This window comes from Ipomoea triloba, chromosome 3 (genome assembly GCF_003576645.1).
Source record: "Ipomoea triloba cultivar NCNSP0323 chromosome 3, ASM357664v1".
Taxonomy (NCBI): Eukaryota; Viridiplantae; Streptophyta; class Magnoliopsida; order Solanales; family Convolvulaceae; genus Ipomoea; species Ipomoea triloba.
The window spans coordinates 10,821,639-10,841,293 of record NC_044918.1 but is presented as its reverse complement, the minus strand read 5'-3'; the positions used below and the strand labels follow the sequence as shown (position 1 = coordinate 10,841,293).

Genomic DNA, 19,655 nt, shown 5'->3' with positions numbered 1-19,655 from the left:
GCAACTACATTCCGGACACGTGGCGTGCTGTGATTCGTCCGCATTTCTCTCCTGGGTGGCCAGTACGCATTTGAACGCGATCCTATATATATATATATATATATATATATATATATATATGTATATTATTTGTATCTTTGTTTTGGAGAAAGTGGTTTGTGGCTATGGTTAGTGGACTATTGGTAGGCTGCCATTTGATAAACCAGTCAAATTTCACACGGATTTGAGGCTGGGTGTGTGTTATCGGATAGGAATATTGTTAATGGACAACAATAGAGAGATAGATGCCCAGGTAGTGTGCGTTTCACTTAGATTTAGTCTTGTCTATAGCTAGCCTGACCACATATGATATTAAAGAAGCTTTAAGTTCTTTCAATGACCTTAGCTTCCAGTTTGTTACACAATCAGAGATTCAAATTTCTTGTAGCATTGCTAGAAAAAATTTTTCTATGCCTGACTTTAAGATATGCCTTATCATTGTAATGGAACTTTGTTGTAAACGTTTGATGTTTTAATGAATTAGCTTCCTTTAAATAGAAAAAAAAGGAAAGATAATTAATAATTAATCTGATAAAAAAATAAAAGAGAAATGAAATTACGGTAACTTGTTATTAACGGCCAACAAACTAAATTCATAACAGAGTACTAAAGCCTGTAAAACCATTAAAATTAAGGACTAAATAGAATACAAAAAGTCATTTCATACCAAATTAAGTAAAATCACTATATAATCGAGAACGTATTAATTCACTTTGTTTGTATGTTATCTTGTAGTACAAAGAATAAAAATTAAACAAATGTTCCTAGTTCCTACCAACCCTTGTGGCATTTCTGCCATTCTTATACAGAAGGTGATGCACCTATAAACAAACAACCCTCACTAAACCACTCGTCCCCTAGGCTTGCCTTGCCTTCGGCTACGCAATTTCTGCATTGGAGAGGAAAGTAGACTTAAAGGATAGGAAAAAAAAAGATAGGAAAGTAGACTTAAAGGTTTACCAAAATGAAAATTCACGGTGTAGTCGCTCACAAATTCAGATATGGGTTGAAGCTTCTACCGCGTTCAGCCTCCGGGCTTCAAGTCTCGGTTGCCGCCACTGTACTGGGTGTCCTTGGATTGGTCTATGCCGTTAAAGATGGCAAATTCATCAACTTCCTCAGTTTGCAATGGTCATCGAGCTCAAGTAGTCTTTCCGAGGATTCTTGGGTAGTACCAGGGTTGCAAAACCTTGGAAACAATTGTTTTCTGAACGTAGTTCTCCAGGTAGACGTGTAATTGTTACTACTGCTTTGGTTTTATTTAATTATTTATTTGTTCTAAATTATTGAATATGCTACTTCTGCCTTCTGATGAACCGTGAATGCTCTATTTTCCCTCCCCAAAATTTTATGAATTAGGCATTAGCTAGCTGCAAGAGTTTTCGGACTTTTCTCGAGAGAACAGTTGGGGAATCACCGATGGAAGGCAGTGTTGGAAACTTGTCTTTTGCTGATGCTTTGTTTTGGTTGTTGGAAGGTAAGTATGGAAATAGGAAATATTGGAATTGTGTTAGCCATTTGCCCATTGTACAGTAATAAAAATAGGGTTGATAAAAAAGATAGAAAAACAGCTTACACATTAGCCCAGTTACTAATAATAATTACACGGAATTAAAAATAATACTCTATAATATCGAGTTGAAGTATGATATTAATGCTCTGTAGATCACCAAGAATCTCTCATCCAATTTTCTATTTATTTTGTGCTTAGTAAAAGATATTCGACATGTGGGTTCTTTTATTAATTAGATGTATAACATGTTTTGATTTAAGAAATTAGACAGAAGCTAATGAAAGATTGATTTATGTATTATGATTGTTAGTGTTATCTTAAGTTTGTGTCTCAAATCATAATTTTTTTAAAGGATGCGGTATTATTTTGGATTGAGACGAAGTTTGTGCTTTCAGTTCTCAAGTGAGGGAGAAAATTTGATTTTGGAACATAAGGATGGAGAAATGAAATGATAAAGGGACCCTGCATATTTCCTTTGTCTTCATCACAAATGCACTGCTTCAATCTGTATTATTTTATCATTGTGGATGCTTATATTTAATCCCAGTTATATATATATATATGTGTGTGTGTGTGTGTGTGTGTGTGTGTATATATATATATATTCCCACCATTTCCTGTGGGTTTTGTGACATAATGATTTCAGGGATGCCTTTCAAAAATAAAATGATTACAGGATGAGATCATGTCAATGATGTTTCTTGGGTTATTTTGTAGCATAATGATTACTTGAATGTGATAGTGTATCAGTATTTCATTTCCATATCTATATTAATTGACTACTATCTCTCAGAACTCTGCACTCTTCAACATGGAAGAACTGTATTAAGTCCACGAAAACTTATGCATGCTATGAATGACTATATTCCAAATTTCAATTTGACAAGCCAACAGGTAAAATTTTTTTTTTGTCATTATCATTGAACAACCATAGTAAATTATGTTCTCTCTAACTTATAAATTGGCTTATAGGATGCAGAAGAAGCATTATCGCATCTCCTATCATCTTTAAGGGAAGAGTTGTCAGAGTCTTATGTCCACGAATGCAGCTCTTTAGCAGACGTGACTGCGCTTCCTAATTGTAGGGTTCTGGCTTTAAAGAAAATGACCGAAAAAAGTGAATTCAAAAGATGGAGAGAATATTTTATAGGGCCTTTTGATGGAATTCTTTGTAGCAGTTTAATGTGCCAAAGCTGCTCTTTTCAGGTTGAATGGTACTTGAAATGATATTTGTACTTATCTGAATGTTTCACTACTGGTTCTTTCTCATTATGTAAGAGAGTGTTTGCTATGTACAAAATGAAACATGAAGTATAATTTTGCTTAAAAGTAGTCTAGAAGGATACTATAAAATAAAGAAATAAAATAAAGAAAGAAAGGAAGTAAAAGGTCTAGAAAGACACTGGCTGATGCATTGGATTAAACATGTTAAAAAATACTAGAAAAGGGATTATTCAGTTAATGGGGTTTCTATGACTACCATTTTCATTTCATTGTTCTTACTTTTTGCTTTCCTGGGAGGGTTATAAGAGTTTTCAGTCCTTGATTCTACATTGTGCAAAAGCTGTAATCTACGTACTTTATGACTTGGCTCCAAAATAGTACTGTTAGATTTGTAACTTCTTTTTTTCAGTGAAAGCTAATTCAAGTTCAGTTTGTTTCTCAGATCTCTTTGGATTTTCAGTTGTTTCAAAGCTTGCACCTTTTGCCGGTTGTCAATGGTGATGGGAGAATTGTATGTTAGAAAACTCTCCTCTTCATAAATTTTATGGATTCACTATTTAGTTCCTTACTTGTTTGAGGCTTATGTGAACAAATTTAGGTGGGTAGATGCTCTGTGGAGGATTGTCTAAAGCAGTTCTTTGTTGCAGAACAAGTTGAAAATTACTGCTGTAACCGCTGTTGGCATATTGCTGCAATAAAGTATGTATCTGCAATGTGTCAAGATCAGGTAATGTTTCTATGGCGTTTACTCTATCAAAATAAAAAATTTTGAAATTGTCAATGCACTGGCCTGTTTTTAAATAAATAAAAAGATGATTGAAGATTTGAAGGCTTTGGTTTTAGTAAATTTTATTGGTCAATTTATCATGGTTACACATTTGCAGACTGTTATTGAAAAACTAAAGCTCTGCCCGGAGCAAGATTCATGCGATTGCAAAGAGCTGTCTTGCCTCAGAGCATTGCCATGGTCAAATCAATTCTCACATACTTTCAAGCAATTTAGTATTGCACATAGTCCGCAGGTATAAACACTATGGCAAATTGCTTTATGTAAGCAAGGTGGCAAGGTGCTAAAGGCACATGCTCATTACTTAATCAATCACATGTATTTCATTATTACCTTGATGGATTTTCTACTTCGGTTCATATGAATGGTGTCTAAGTTGCAGATCTTATGCATCCATCTACAACGCGCTTCAGTTAATGTTTTTGGAGAACTGGACAAACTTCAGGTATTTTGTGCCTGGCATTTAAGCCAAAAGTTAGCATGATGATATGCCAGGGTGGGGGGAGAGATAAAAAGAATCTTAATGGCTTACTTGATTTTAAATGTTTAAGTTTCAATTATTACCAAAGTCTTGTGTACATCCAATGAATGAGAATTTATTTTAAACTAAGAATGTTTCTTTGCTGGAAGTTGCATTTTAAGCTTGTTTGTTTTTTACATTGAGAGTATTTTCCTTATAGGGCCATATATCTTTTCCATTGATCTTGGATATGTCTCCATTTACGAAGACTCAAGTGGGAACAAAGAAATGGGAAAGAGAACTGCAGATTGGGCTAATGAAACAACAACAAGATCAGCAACCTTTCCCTTATTCCAATTACTTAAATCGTGTACCAAATCCTTGTCTGCTCGATACTCAAAGTTCTTTGGACACAACATCATTTAACATGCCTTCACATCCTCATGATGAGGTTGGTTGACCTCTTGCCCTCGCTTGATCTGAAAGGGAACTATTATGCTGTTTTCTCTATTATTTTCTTGTTATAAGAGTTTAATTTACGCTTAGGGTTTAAACTAGTTTGAAGATATTTAGGAGTAAAATTGTAATAGCATAGCCCAACTAGAATGGGATGAAGTTTTATATGTGGGCTGAATTGACAAGTAAAATTGAAGATATGGAATGTGACTTGAGTGGATATAGGATACAAGAAACAAGCAAGAGTATCTATTAAGGATGAAAAAGAAAATAGGAAGAAGAAGAAGAAGAAGAAGATATTGTGTTATTTGAGATGGATTATTTAAACTGATTCATGCTTCAGGAGTATGGGCAATAGGCGGGTGTTGTAATATTAAGATAGATGTGATAAAATGAGTAGTTGTAAAATAAAATTAGAGACCAAAATGGTTCTCGTAAAACCAAAAAGATTTGAAGGACTGATGCATATATGAGTCCATCTGTGTCAGCATATTTTTGTCTGCGGTTTGAATCTCACACAACTTCATTCCTTCTCTCTGGTGCAGGGTGTATCTTCCTCGTCTTCTCATTTGTCGTCTGAACACACACAAAAACATACATACCGCCTAGTTTCAGTGGTGCAGCACTTCGGGAGAGTTGGAAGCGGGCATTACATGGTTTATAGAAGAGTTGCTGCCAACATTAATAGTGATGATGATCCTTCTGGACAGCAGGGATCTGCTCATGAGCAGTGGTATTGCATCTCTGACTCTGAAGTTCATAATGTATCTGAGAATGATGTTCTTGATGCTGAGGCAAGCTTGTTGTTCTATGAAAAAGTGTCTGAATTCTGAAACTTATTAACTTGCATGAATTATATTTTAATTCCCAACCAATCATAGAAAGAGAATTGTATTTTTTAACTTTTTTTGTTTGTTTGTTTGTTTGTTTGTTTGTTTCTTAATAGCAACAATTCTTTTTAAGACGTCCCTCCCTCAAATATATCATGCTCCCCTTATAAAAATTGTTATCAAGGCAATGTCCAGGCGACGCCTAGGCATCCTGTATGTCGAGATCCAACGCTTCGCCTAAGTGCAGAATACAACTCAAAATTTCACAAAACATATATGGGTGCAACCTACACATTCAGCCGGAAAAGTTGCCAGAATATGCCTCATGCGACGGTGCGGTTCGAGTTGCGACATCATCTTCCCGTTCCGAGCATATATTTATATATATATATATATATATATATATATATATATATATACATACATACATACGTGCGCATAAAGAAAAGCTTTTGAAAGGGCAGAATAAATGCTGAAATCTACTTCTCAATACTACAACTTTTTAGAGTAGAGTAAATATAGCTATCTTACCTATTCCAACATTTCTAACACATCATGCCTATTCATATCGTAATTGTTATATATATATATATATATATAGAATTAAGTTATTGTGCGGTGGGATGTTTCCCGTGTGGTTGTGCGGTGGATTTAGGTGTGTAAGTTTTTTTTTAAGGTACGTGATTTTCCATCGGTGTGTGATTTGTATGCTTAAGGTGAGTGAGTCTTAAAGCTTAAGGTACGTCAACATAAAGCTTAAGGTACGTCAACCTAAAGCTTAAGATGCGTGATTTACCTTAATTATCTTAAGGTACGTAATACGTTGTTGTTTTCCTTCTTAAGGTGCGTGATATGTATGCTTAACGTGCGTGGGTTGTTGAAACTTAGTGTGTCATTTTAAAATCTTAGGTGCGTGGTTTGTGTGGTTAAGATGCGTGACTTATGCACTTAAGGTGTGTGGTTTGTGTACGTAAGGTGTGCAATGTATTTTCAATTGAAGGTGTACCATTTAAAAATTTTAGGTGCGCAATTTATGCTTTTAGCTTAGGGTGCGTGGTTTGTGTACTTAAGGTGCGCCGTTTTAATGCTTAAGCCTTAAGGTGAGTACCGCACAACCGTACGGGAAAATATAACTGCAACTGAACCCTTCCATGCATATATATATATATATATATATATATATATATATATATATATATATATATATATACACACACACACGCTTAATCAGGTTTCTGTTATTTTCATTCTTAATTAGTATTTGTTGTTCATAAATGTGTATTTATAAGCATAGTTATCAAGGGGGAAATAACAGAAACCTGATTAAGCATCTATATTCATAGGCTAGGAAGAGGAATTAGAAACGAATATTTAATGAAGCTTCAATCATATGGTCTTGGGTTGAGATCTGCAATGTAATGTTCATAGGAGCTTGTGGGGAAACAATGGGGTCACTTGGTTTTAGAGTCACCATCAATTTTCCCCTCCAGCTGTGCATGAAAAGTCATTGCATGCACGGTACGTACCATGTTGTAGAATATCGAATCATTCATTATTGTAAAGAGTTAATACCAGATATACTCTACAACTTTGATGCAACTATCAAATTTAATTCTTGACATATAATTTTACCATAATAACATTATGAAATATCTAACATTTTAACTGAATATAACATTACTCGATGTAATTTTTGTTTTATACATATTTTGATATTTATTCATGGAAGTAGGAATGGAAATAGGCTGGCAAATTATTGTGTAGATCATGATCCACATAATTATGTGGACCATGAATGTAATATACATTTTTAATATACTAAAAGTATATTATTTGTATACTAAATGTACATTATTTGATAGTATATAAAATCATGTACTTTCAAATAATGTATTTTATGCATACAAATAATGTATTTTTAGTATATTAAAAATGTACTTTATATTTATGGTTCACGAAAATGTGTGAACCATGCATGGTCCATAAAATAATGATTAAAATAGGCTAAGCCGGACCGAACTTTGAAAAATTAGATTGAGTCATTTTTGGGTTTAAGGCTAAGCCTACAATAGGCTAGGCCTGACCTTTGCCTTTTTAAGGACAAATTATACCATTAATCAGAGTCTACCTTGCATTGTAAACCTTAGTCCAAAATTAACTTTTAGATTATGTACTTACAGTTGACACATTCTGTACCTACAGTTAATTGTTTTTGTACATGTAAACAAATTGAAGGAACATAACATGATAATTACTTACACATAACATGGTAACTACTAACACACAAATTGTTAACTGCAGGTACATAATATATTAACTGCAGAGTGTCTGCAGTTAACATGTTCTGTACCTGTAGTTAGCAATTTATGTGTCTGTAGTTATCATATTATGTGTCTGTAATTACCATGTTACGTTCCTTCAATTTATTTACAAATACAGAGATTGTTAACTGCAGGTATAAAATGTGTTAACTGAAGTCTGCACACACAAATTTTTTGGACCGGGTTCACAATGCAATATGAACCATGTTCCATGGTATAACAATTAGGCCTATTTAATACGTAGGTCATTAAAGAGACTATTGTTAACGTTAAATAGGCTTTGATTCTATCTAAGATCTACATGTTATACCCTTTATAAGGCTTACATATTTGTAAACAAAAAAATTAAAACCTAATATAACAACAACAGACGAACAGTTGCAGTCATAAGCCACAAGTTTGCAGATAGTGATAACAAGCATCCTCAATCTCAATCGAATTTTTAAAAAATTTAAAAATTAAGATAAGAACTCAAGATCAACTATATATATTGATCAATCAAATGTCTCACTTTACTGCCACCACTACACCTACTATGCAATTCGCAATGATGGGTCCGCTACTCCACTAGGAAGGAAACTATGAGAGACGAGAAAGTGTAAAAATTAAAAATTTGAGGATATATATATGGATGAGATTATGTACCAAGGAGTCCTAGATAAAAGAATGGGATAAGATTTGAGCCATACATTTACACACAATATATGCAGATACCAATGTAACATTCATCTTTGTGCAAACACTTTGATTACACATCTAGCACTGGAGATTTTGTGTTCAGGGCTTATGGAAATCCTCCATAAAATTAACTTTGTTAATGGTTGATACATTTTGTATTCTAACTGCTTAGCTGTTTTGATTTTTTCTATTTCTTCTTTGGTTGATGAAGTTGCTTTTTCTTTTCAACTTGTGCACCTGAAGAACAAAATTTATGTACCTAAAGAACAAAAGGTATGCAATTGAATGTTCAAAGTTACACACCTCAATGTTTAAAGTTATGCACCATAATGTTTAAAGTTATGCACCAGTAAACTCAGAGTTATGCACCTGTAGGTTCAAACATGTGCACCTGAGGAACAAAACTTGTGCACTTCAGAGTTAAAAAAATTATCAAAATGACACTGCATCTTTCTTTAATTTTCCTTCATTTTGGACAGTTGATCTGTATTATATCAATGACTGAGATTTAACCATATTTTTCACTTGAGAACTCTGCATTTAATTTGTTATGCATGCATACATATGGCCTACTAGTTAAACAAGTCTCAAAATAGGCTTACGTCCGACATTTTTACTAAATGAGCTAAACTAAGATAAATCTAAATTTGGCCAACATAAGTCTCTTCATAGGTCTAACCTTTTTTCACCTCTAGATGGAAGCTTGAAGGAAGCAACTTGGTGAAGAAAAGATTGTACTTAATTAATGGGGTGAGTACTACAACTCAATCTACAATAGTGTCTCCCATAGTCACATGCCTGTGTTGGCTGTCTACAAGACTGCAATATTAATATTGCTCTTTACATTTGAGAAAACAACTGACATTTCATCGACAATTCAATAAATGATGGTACCAATTTTGTGCTACTTAGGAGATGGAACTTTAAGGACAATCAATAATGAGCCATACTTGCTAGGGTATTTATTTTTTATTTATCAAGTAATTTTCTCGTATTATATAGAGTTAATCCCATCAATGGTCTTCCGACTATGTTGATTTTCCAAAATTGGTCCTCGTCTTTTAATTTGGACCAAAAAGACACTTGACTATTGAATTTGTTCCGACAATGGTCCTTCCGTCAAATGAAGGTTAATTGATGTTAAATGAAGGGGTAAAGTAGTCATTTCAATTGTTTAGTGTATAATTCATCGTCTTTCTCCCTTCTTCTCAATCGCCGCAAATCCCTCCCATGCCTCTGTAATCGCCGCAAACCACTGTCCTAAGTGCAAACAGCCTCTCGTTCAGCTTTTTCCTCGTATTCCTCTCCGAAACTATGATCTTGGATGCCGCCGATGATTGAGATCCTTCCGGCGAGCTCGAATCGTAATACGCAGAAATCACCTCCTAGAACCAGTGCTACCAAAACCAAAGGAATCTGGAATTTGCACCCCACAATCTTGGACTTTAAACAGTTGAGCAAAATTTAAATGTTGCGTGTCAGTTGCTGCCGTAGCCGAACCTGGTCCATTTGAGTTAGTAATGGGACCATTTTGGTTCAACATAGCAGCAACATTAGGACTATGCGAAACACCATTCTGCGAACCATTCTAAAAAAAAAAACCAACTTTATTTTGACTTTGAGTATTTTAATTTTGATGTGGCTTTTGATTATGAGATTGTCCATGATTATTATTATATTTATTAAAACTTTGCTTTTGTGTCCCCAACATTGCAGCAGCCATACCACCTCCTTTAGACGAGGCAGAATGGGACGGCCTAGAAGCAAGAGCATTCGAATTATGCAAAATTTTGGGAGCATGGGAAGTAGTCGTGCGCATACCATTAGGACCATAAGTAGTACTAAACTTACCAGAATATTTAGCATCACCACTTACAGACTTCGAACCATTTAACTTATGCACACCAGCCCCTTGCCATTGCTCCTAGTCCTTTGCACCAGACTAGGCACATGATTTGTAACACTTAGGCCATAACCAGTGCTACCATTACCCTTAATAGGAACAGAATGAGCACCACCGGTGAAGGTGAAGGCAATTAAGTCAGAATTGAAGGAAGGAAATGGCCTCCTGGGAGCATCGTACATCGCCGAAAACTGCTCCGCCACCGCCGCCCGAGATCCCTTACGTTCACCTGCTTAGTCCTTCACTAAATAATTGAAATGACTACTTTACCCCTTCATTTAACAGCAACTTAACCTTCATCTGACGGAAGGACCATTGTCGGAACAGATTCAATAGTCAAGTGTCTTTTTCGTCCAAATTAAAAGACGGGGACCAATTTTGGAAAATCATCATAATCGGGGGACCATTGCTGGAATTAACTCTATTATTTATACAATTTTCTTTATGGTGCTATATATATATAATACTTGATATAATCATATAAGGAATATTTAATTATATCCCTTATAGTACACTTATATTGTCTAATGCAAATAGTACTCGATAATTTTTCCTATGGTGTCGATAATACCTATACAAACATTGTAGCAATAATACTTAGTAGGCAGTTATACTAGATACTTGATAAGGCTATAGAACAACTATACTTGCCCTACGGGACTTACAAGTGTACTTTCTAATCTCAAGTGGGCTCACAAGTGCACTTCCTAGTCTCATGAAAGCTCATAAGTGCACTTCTCGATCTTAAGTGGGTTCACAAGTGCACTTCCCTATTGTCCTAGTGTATTTCTTGACCCAAATGGTGTATGTGCACCTATCGGTCGCATTATCAATAGATCTCCCGCTTGCACTTATTAGTAAACCTCTCGGTCACGCCTATCAGCAGACCTTCGGCTCGAGGCTATCAATAAACCTTCGGTCGCACCTATCAGTAGACCTCCAAATTGCGATTATCAGTAGATCGACCTCCCAGTCACACCTATCAGTACACTTGCGGGTCACGACTATTAATAAACCGTGTCTATTAGTAGATCTACCGGATTCGGGTCCCAACTATCAATAGACCACCCGGTCATGCCTATCAGTAGATCTATCGGATGTTTTGTTAGTAGTACTCATCCTAGCTACACAAGCTGAACTGAAATAATTTGCATTATCAATACTATTGGTGTGCAGGTACAATTATACTAATTATTAGACATATTTGTTAAAAACAGATTTCTAAAATTTTGATGTTGTGAATCATAATTAAAAATTTTAAAATTAGTAATTGAATACTAAAATTAAAGCTAGGGTACAATTCTAATCATTTTAAAAAAATCAATGCGTCTCTAATTCACATGTTTTTTACGTATAATAAATTGAAATTACTAGTCCACTACTCCCTCTCAATCTAAGGCGATGTTTGGTTAATAACATATAAGAATTGGAATGAAAATAAATAAATAAATAAATCGTTAAAAATAATAAAAAAAACAAATATATAAAGATATATCACACATTAAAATTCTACATTGAATGCAAGAAAGATGACCTTATAATTTTTGTCTATCTTTTTCCTCTTTTTTTAATTCTAACATTCAAAAATAGGAAAATTCTCAAAAAAAAAAAAAAAAAACATTCAAAAGTAGGAAAGGAGAAGATGAATGACACTCATAATTACTAAATAATTTAAATTCAATACAGTAATATCAAAAATAAGTAAACAAACATTATAATTAAAATCAAATGCGATAGTGATTGCACAAAAAAAATGCCAACAAAATGCCACCTAAGTTTATTAAGATGTGTTCATACATTTCCAACATATTTTTCATGTTTTCTTGAAGCATGGGAACTTTGAACACAAATAGGTAAGAAGACTGAAAAGGATCAATGATGTAAGGTTAAATTATTAACAATAATAATGTACACACCAACCAAAGACAAAACAGAAACAAGATTTTAACTAAAAAAAATCACAAAAATATTGCAACCAGAATTGTAAAACAAAAGCAAAAGATAAATATCAAGACAGGAAGAAAATGCAACCTGCAACAACATATACCAATCACTAACATTACATAATTTTACCAGCATGTATAAATTAGCAGCATACTGACAGCTAGTCACACACTTTGCCAACACCTTTCATCTTTGCTGGGGAGACGAGTGTGTATACTATGTGCATTCTTAGCGGGAAAGTGCAGAACACCTTGAAGCATCAGAAAATAACCTAAACCTTTAGTAGGGAAATTCATGGTCAGGAGTATCAGAATGCATGTCCATCAAAGTGTCGGAGGAGTTTGGAGGATTGGCATCCCGGCTTTGGAGATAACCGGTATCATTATTTTGCATGCCACATGCAGATGGCATGGCGTTGTTTGGGGGATAACTTCCCTGCGCCAAATGATAGTGTTGGAGGCTCCCACGAATAGGACTGGACAGAGCATTTGAAAAGACGGAGCTCTTTGGTTGGTGATCAGAGTGGCCAGAACGGAGTCCCTGGGGAGCACTTGCTGGACAAAAGGGGTTAGGATTAACGGGAAACCCTCCATTTGGTAAATGCATGGTAATTTGTGGCTGTTGCTCTTGGAATGACGACCTGGGGGACGGTGGGGTTTCCTCAGCTCCATAGTCGAGCTCATTCTACAAATTTAAGTGATAACAGGAGTCACAAGTATGATGGAGGAGGCAAGAATTGTTTTGGGATTAATTACATGAATTATGTCAAAGCGGTGAACATGTTCCTTCAGTATTGCTGAATTTTTCAAAAATTAGAAAATAATAAGATCATAGGTACGTATTTATTAAACATAGATGTGGTGTCCCAAGCAAAAGAGCAAATTAAAAACAACCATATGACACAAGCTCAATGATTATTCGCTTAACTAAACCACTAAATCTAGTTTGAAAGATATTGCACATTGAGAAAAGACTTCCTCCCTTCATCCATGCCCCATGAGGCCACGATACACTTAACATAGTACAACATTAAACAGCCTCGATTAAACCACCAAAGGTTACATGCATGTGGCTCAAAGAAAAGAGGAATACCATGATAAAGACAGCACATTCAGAAATATATACCCAGGCAACCCAGCATGGGTTAAAAATCTGGATTCATCTTTAGAGCAATTAAGAGTAAATGGTTGGGTGTTCCATGTAAAGGATCTAATATCATTCATGTTATGGCCGTATGGGAGAAGGCAAACTTTTCCCTATATCAAACATACAGTGATAGGGGATGAAACCTACCTAAGTATACAAGAGTATTAGCAAAGCAAAAGTTTTTAAAAGGAAAGTAGGAAAGCATAAAAAAGAATTGCCAGCATGCTGGGACAAATTTTCATCAATTTAGTGTCTTGAAACCATTCCCATGACCCCACAGAAAGTTAGAAATATTAAATTTAAATGAACTAAACATAAAGCCAAGTTTTCAAGTTGATTTACGCAGATAACTAATAAAAACTCATACCATTATATACCATTACTATGCCTTTGGAAATTGTTGAAGAAACCCAATTCAACTCAGTAAAAAAACCAAAAAAAAGAAAAAGAACAAATACCCCAACCGAAAGGGTTTTGTAACTCAATTCTTCATAATCTTACACAAATACAGAATAGATAAGGAAGAAGAAATGTAATGATATGTCCATATATGCAATCAGTAGTATGGATTTGTCATCAGAGTGCTTAAACGAGTTGGAAATAAACAAAGTAAGCCAACTGAATGAGACTAAGGTGAAGAAATGTAGTCTAAAGCAAGAGCCAGAACATGAGCAAATTATGAAGGGACCATCAATGAAGCTAACCTGTACATAAGCAACTATATCAGCAGTGGTCACTTTTGCTCCATCTTCTTGCTGTCTTAAAATCCAATTATAAAGTTTCTCCTAAACCAAAATCAGATAACACAAAGCTATAGTTAGTTGAATTGAGAAAACAGGAAAATGGAAAGTGGCAAACTATCATGGTATCTATCCATTGTTAAACTCAGCATCACAGAAAAATGATGCCAAAAAGATTATTATGTTTAGATCAAGAATTGAAACAATGACAATTAATAGCAAAAGAGACAATGTTAGTAAGAATGACAAACTAACAACATTGATAGTTTAAAAAAAAAAAAAAAAAAAAACAACATTGATTGATACAAAAGTGACTGAGAAGTTTAAGAAAGTTCGTTTACACACTACTGGAATTAATAATAGACACTGAATGATGGTTTTACCTTCAATCCAAATTGTTGATTGTATTAAGACATCCACATTAATCATATACCGTTAAATTTGGAAAAATGCGGAAGATCAGACAGATAAAGATGCAAAATTTGGGGGAATTAAAGTATTACAGTTACAACCCACAATCAGGTACCACCGGTTTCACTGGATGTAAATTTATTTGTGGATTAATCTGTTCTAAACACAACCTTAAAGGGGGAGAAGCGGTAATTAACAACGTAAACTCAAAGAAAGAAGGAAACGCAAGTGGGGAACGGACAAGCGCGTGGCGCTCGCCAGCCTGAGAGGAAATCCGCTGGTGGTGCATGGCCTGAGTGTAGAGTTGCGATAAAGAGTTAGCGGCGCTGCAAAAAGTTGAGTGAAGAGTTCGATCCACCTCATCCAACCGCGTAGCCTCGGATTTCCTCTTCTTCGCCATACTTTACCCCTTCGTAAAACCCTAATTTTGGAAGATGAATGACAGAGGACTTATAGGGATGGGAAAGGGGCCTGGTTTTTGGTGCATTGCTGGTAGAAGGAGATAGGGGATCATGTTTGTGGTATGACACGTAAGACGACAGGTGGCATGTCCTTGAGTATTTTAAGGAAGAAAATGTTTTCTTTGTAACTTCATAAATAAAGATTTGGGATAAAGATTAAACAAACTTTTCAAACTTTATACGAAAAGTTAATTAGCTTTTTGATAGACGCGAAAAGTATCTAATTATTTAGAACTACTTAAGTTATTTTACTAATAAATTGCAAAAGAGTTTTGTGTGGTGTGTTTTGAAAAATTTCCACAGGATTATAAGCTGAAATCAACCAAGGGAAGCATAAAGGAATGAAGAGAAGAACCAATCCACACGGGGGCATACAAAGACCAAACCGGAAACAACAAAGGAAACGAAAACGGAGAGATTCACGCCCACAAGCACCACCACGCGTGTGAGCTGGCGTGAAATTATTCCAGTACGCATCCACGCCAGTCCACACGCGTGTGAGCAGGCGTGGACAGGCACCAGAATCTTGCGCGATGTTTTAGTATTTAAGGGACATTTCAGCTAGGAGGAGGGAGTCTTTTGTCAATTTTTCACTTCTCACTTTAGGTTAGGGTTAGATAGGATTAGGGAGAGGAAGAAGAGCTCCTTGGAGAAGAGAACTTGGATCTACATAGCCTTGAGATCCTTTTGGGTAAACTCTTTCATTAAAACTTGCTTTCTCTTTGGAACTCTCTTGCTTTTCCTTTTTCCTAAAGTTATTTGCTTTTCCTTTGATCTTGTAAATATGCTTTTCTATTTGAATGAGATGATGTTGTTAAAGCCTATGAAGGGCTAATCCCTAGGATAGGGGCTAGGAAGAATGGAGATTTGGTGTTCATGATCTAAAATTGATGAATGAGTTTGATTTCTTTGGGGAATGTTGAAATTGTGTGTATGTTTGGTATGATCTTGTTAGATCGAGGGCCCCGATCTCTTCAAGAATATAGGATCATCTCTTTGGCGAGATATCGCAAAGAGATGTAGCCCACTACCCACATCTCTCGCTCTCAATCTGAGAAGATGAGATCCGAAGGGAACTTGTAGACAAAGTGTTTGACAAAATTCCCCAATCGACTGAGGATTGGGAGCTTGAGTGTGACGTCACTCAGGACAATGTTCCAAGCTCCTTCAACCATAACTCGATGGAAATCAATCCTCTACCGTATGCTTCGAACCAATCTCTATGACATTCTAGCCCCCATCCGCTTTTATTTACATTTACTTTTCTTAAATCTACTTAACCTTTGCACCCTCACTATTTCATCTCACCAATTTCTATATGCTCAACCTTCGTGTTATCTAAACAACTCAAGATAGGAAACCCGTATATTCTCCAATTTGCCATCTGCGAGAGACACGATACTCGGGGAGTTCATGACTCTTCGTTTTATCATCTTCACACTACCCCACCGTATAACTCACCGTCATCACTCACGCTAGACTCGCAACATCAAAATGGCGCCGTTGCCGGGGATGGCAAACGGTGAATTTAAAGTTTTACTATCTTGAATCATTTGGATAACTTGCTTATTTCATTTTTCTTTTGTTTTGTTCTATTGCTATCTACACTTTCGCACCCAACACTTGCGCTAATCTGTGAAAGGAGCTACCTCTTGTGCTCCGATTCCTTGTTTGAAAATTTGATTGCAGGACTTTTGTGATGCAATCATGGATCCACCTCCACCTGATGATCGAGCTTACCATAGTTATATGCCATACGGAAGGAATCCTTACTATCCCTCGCCGCCACAACCACCATATCCACCGCCTCAATACTATCACAACTACCCTTTTTCTTACTCACCATCTTTTCCATATCCTATACATCCACCGCCAATTTATTATCACAAACAAGCTTGTGTAACACAGCATTATCAGCCTCAAAGATATCCTACTCATGAGACGCCTCCATATTACCCTCCAACGCACCCTGATGAGCCAAACCATCCAAATTCTAAAAATTTTGCGAGCAGTGGCCCATCCACGCGAGCAACACACGTGTGTACAGGCGTGGGAGCTCATTAGAACCATTCCACGCCGGGTCACACGCGTGTTGACGACGTGGACAGAGCCGAAATGTGTGCCTATTCTTCTACTTCCCCAGAACAGCCTCTTTCGCCCGAAAACAACCAAACCACCCTCGAACAACGCTTAAATGATTTTATACGAGAAACGAGGGAGGAGAATGCTAAACTCAAAGAAACTATCACCAAAGAGATGCTGGGAAAAATTCAAGAGCTTCGCCATGAAACACTCTCACCGCTCCAAACGGTCGAGAGCACACTCGCAAAGATAATGGAAATGATCCAAGTCCAGGGAGAAACGGATGTGAACGCAGTAACACTGAGAAGCGGGAGAGCACTTCCAGAAGTTGTTCCACCTCCGCCGCAATCTGTCCCAGCAAAAGAACCAAGGATGGACGTTGATGAGAGTTCCAACGCAACGCAAGCTGAACAAGCACCCGAAGAAGAAATCAGAAGGGAAGACATACAACCACAACCTTCTCGAAAAGGAAAAGAAATCATGCAAGAGCCACCACCCGTGCCGAAAGAAAAACTTCCATTTCCTCAAAGATTCCGCATTGACATCGACAACGCCAAGTATGATAAGTTCCTACAAATGCTACGCCAACTACACATTGACATGCCATTCATTGGCGCACTAGGAGAAATGCCGAGGTATGCCAAATTCCTCAAAGATCTTTTGTCTAACAAAAAGAGATTGGCTGAAACCGCTACTGTTGTGTTAGGAGAAGAGTGTTCTGCTATATTACATAAGAATGTGCCCCGGAAGTTAAAAGATCCGGGAAGTTTCACTATACCTTGTAATATAGGAGGAACAACCTTTAATAGAGCCTTGGCAGATCTAGGCGCTAGCATTAATTTGATGCCTTTTGCACTATATCGAAAATTGAATTTAGGAACTCTTAAGCCTACACGCATGTGCATTCAATTAGCTGACAGATCCACCAAATACCCAGGGGTATAGTGGAAGATGTTTTGGTCAGAGTCGATAAATTCATTTTTCCAGTAGATTTTGTGATCTTAGATATGGACCCGGATGTGGAGATTCCTCTCATCTTGGGCAGACCTTTTTTGGCAATTGCTAGAGCTTTGATAGACGTGGGAGAGGGCAAACTCGTTATCCGTGTGGGAGACGAGTCCACCAGCTTCGACGTAACCAAAATTATGAAATATCCTCTAGATGGGGATGAATGTTTTTTTGTCGACTACGTGCACGATGAAATAGACTATCTATGCGAAGTGCCCAAAGCCAAGAGGTATGATTTTAATTGGGAATGTCCCATAGGGGCCAGGAATCGTAATGAAAACACTTTTGAGCATGAGCTTAACACTTTACATATTGCTTTACACCGAGAGGTTGATCGTTTTAATTTGATTGATAATGAGTATGCTTCTGAATTCGTTGAAAATATAAACTCTATTGGTGAAGTCTCGGAGGAAACCGTTGGAGATGATGGGGATGAATTTGATGAATTTGGGGAGGTATTTGATGGTGGAAATGAGAAAAGAAAGGAGGAAGGCGAAATAATACAGGATGGAGAGTTGAAACCTTTGCCTACACACCTTGAGTATGCTTACCTAGGATCGGGGAAGGAGTTGCCAGTTGTCATCGCGACAGATCTTTCGGCTAAACAAAAAGAACAACTAATAGTAGTGCTGAAAAAAAATAAAGAAGCAATCAGTTGGAGAATGACTGATTTGAAAGGGATTAATCCGGGCATTTGCACACATAAAATTCTATTGGAAGAAGGGTCCAAACCTGTAGCACAACCGCATCGTCGACTTAACTCGAACACATTCGAAGTTGTGAAAAGTGAGGTGATCAAACTTATGGACGTCGGAATGATTTACCCTATTTCGGACAGTGCATGGGTCAGCCCGACTCATGTGGTACCCAAGAAAGGTGGAATCACAGTCACTGAAAATGATAACAAGGAATTGATTCCTACGAGAAAGATAACTGGATGGAGAGTCTGTATCAATTATAGGAAGCTCAACGAAGCCACTCGTAAAGACCACTTCCCGTTGCCCTTTGTAGATCAAATGATTGAGGAAGTAAGCAGATACGGCTACTACTGTTTCTTAGACGGAATGAGTGGATACTTTCAGATTATAGTAGCCTTGGAGGATCAAGAGAAAACAACATTCACTTGTCCGTTTGGTACGTTTGCTTACAGAAGGATGCCGTTCGGTCTCTGTAACGCCCCTGCTACCTTCATGCGCTGCGTGTTGGCTATTTTTGAAGATTTCATTGGTAATTTTATGGAAGTATTTATGGATGACTTCACAATTTTTGGAGAAACTTTCGAAGAATGCCTTGGAAATCTAGAGAAGGTTTTAGAACGGTGTTAGCAGATGAATTTGGCATTATCATGGGAAAAATGTTATTACATGGTCATGGAAGGAATTGTTCTTGGACATAAAATTTCGAAAAAAGGAATTGAGGTTGACAGAGCTAAAACCGCAATTATTGAAACCCTGCCACCACCGCACAATGTGACATCCCTGAGGAGTTTCTTAGGACATGTTGGATTCTATAGAAGATTTATAAAGGACTTCTCGAAAATCGCAAGACCGTTGACTAAATTGTTGGAAAAGGATGCTGTATTTGAACTAAATGAGGACGCTATGAAGCATTCCAGAATTTGAAGACTGCCATGGTACATACCCCAATTCTTG

General features: G+C 36.6%; 3 protein-coding genes across 3 annotated transcripts; 2 read left to right on the top strand and 1 right to left on the bottom strand.

The window, feature by feature from the left end:
- Positions 1-859: 859 nt before the first annotated feature.
- On the top strand, positions 860-5,384 carry LOC116011865 (ubiquitin carboxyl-terminal hydrolase 27). Its single transcript, XM_031251278.1, has 10 exons — positions 860-1,264; positions 1,399-1,516; positions 2,346-2,446; positions 2,525-2,758; positions 3,219-3,287; positions 3,375-3,503; positions 3,661-3,798; positions 3,946-4,008; positions 4,244-4,474; positions 5,025-5,384. The coding sequence occupies exons 1-10, from the start codon at positions 1,004-1,006 to the stop codon at positions 5,310-5,312; spliced, it is 1,632 nt and encodes a 543-aa protein (XP_031107138.1). The 5' UTR covers positions 860-1,003; the 3' UTR covers positions 5,313-5,384.
- A 6,696-nt stretch (positions 5,385-12,080) lies between these two features.
- Positions 12,081-14,933, bottom strand: LOC116014518. The gene is made up of 3 exons (XM_031254590.1): positions 14,694-14,933; positions 14,006-14,086; positions 12,081-12,839 (listed from the first exon to the last, which is right to left on the bottom strand). The coding sequence occupies exons 1-3, from the start codon at positions 14,850-14,852 to the stop codon at positions 12,435-12,437; spliced, it is 645 nt and encodes a 214-aa protein (XP_031110450.1). The 5' UTR covers positions 14,853-14,933; the 3' UTR covers positions 12,081-12,434.
- Positions 14,934-17,028: 2,095 nt separating this feature from the next.
- Positions 17,029-17,940, top strand: LOC116012893. Its single transcript, XM_031252564.1, has one exon. The coding sequence runs from the start codon at positions 17,029-17,031 to the stop codon at positions 17,938-17,940; it is 912 nt and encodes a 303-aa protein (XP_031108424.1).
- The last annotated feature ends 1,715 nt before the right edge of the window (positions 17,941-19,655 follow it).

Excerpts from the sequence above, each read along its gene's own strand:
- LOC116011865 (XM_031251278.1), top strand. The coding sequence starts at position 1,004 with ATGAAAATTCACGGTGTAGTCGCTCACAAATTCAGATATGGGTTGAAG. Across the intron at positions 1,517-2,345 it reads TTTGTTTTGGTTGTTGGAAG|AACTCTGCACTCTTCAACAT; the intron begins GTAAGTATGGAA and ends ACTATCTCTCAG. Across the intron at positions 2,447-2,524 it reads TCAATTTGACAAGCCAACAG|GATGCAGAAGAAGCATTATC; the intron begins GTAAAATTTTTT and ends ATTGGCTTATAG.
- LOC116014518 (XM_031254590.1), bottom strand. The coding sequence starts at position 14,852 with ATGGCGAAGAAGAGGAAATCCGAGGCTACGCGGTTGGATGAGGTGGAT. Across the intron at positions 14,087-14,693 it reads CTGGCGAGCGCCACGCGCTT|GAGAAACTTTATAATTGGAT; the intron begins GTCCGTTCCCCA and ends ATTTTGGTTTAG. Across the intron at positions 12,840-14,005 it reads ATATAGTTGCTTATGTACAG|AATGAGCTCGACTATGGAGC; the intron begins GTTAGCTTCATT and ends TTAAATTTGTAG.
- LOC116012893 (XM_031252564.1), top strand. The coding sequence starts at position 17,029 with ATGTGTGCCTATTCTTCTACTTCCCCAGAACAGCCTCTTTCGCCCGAA.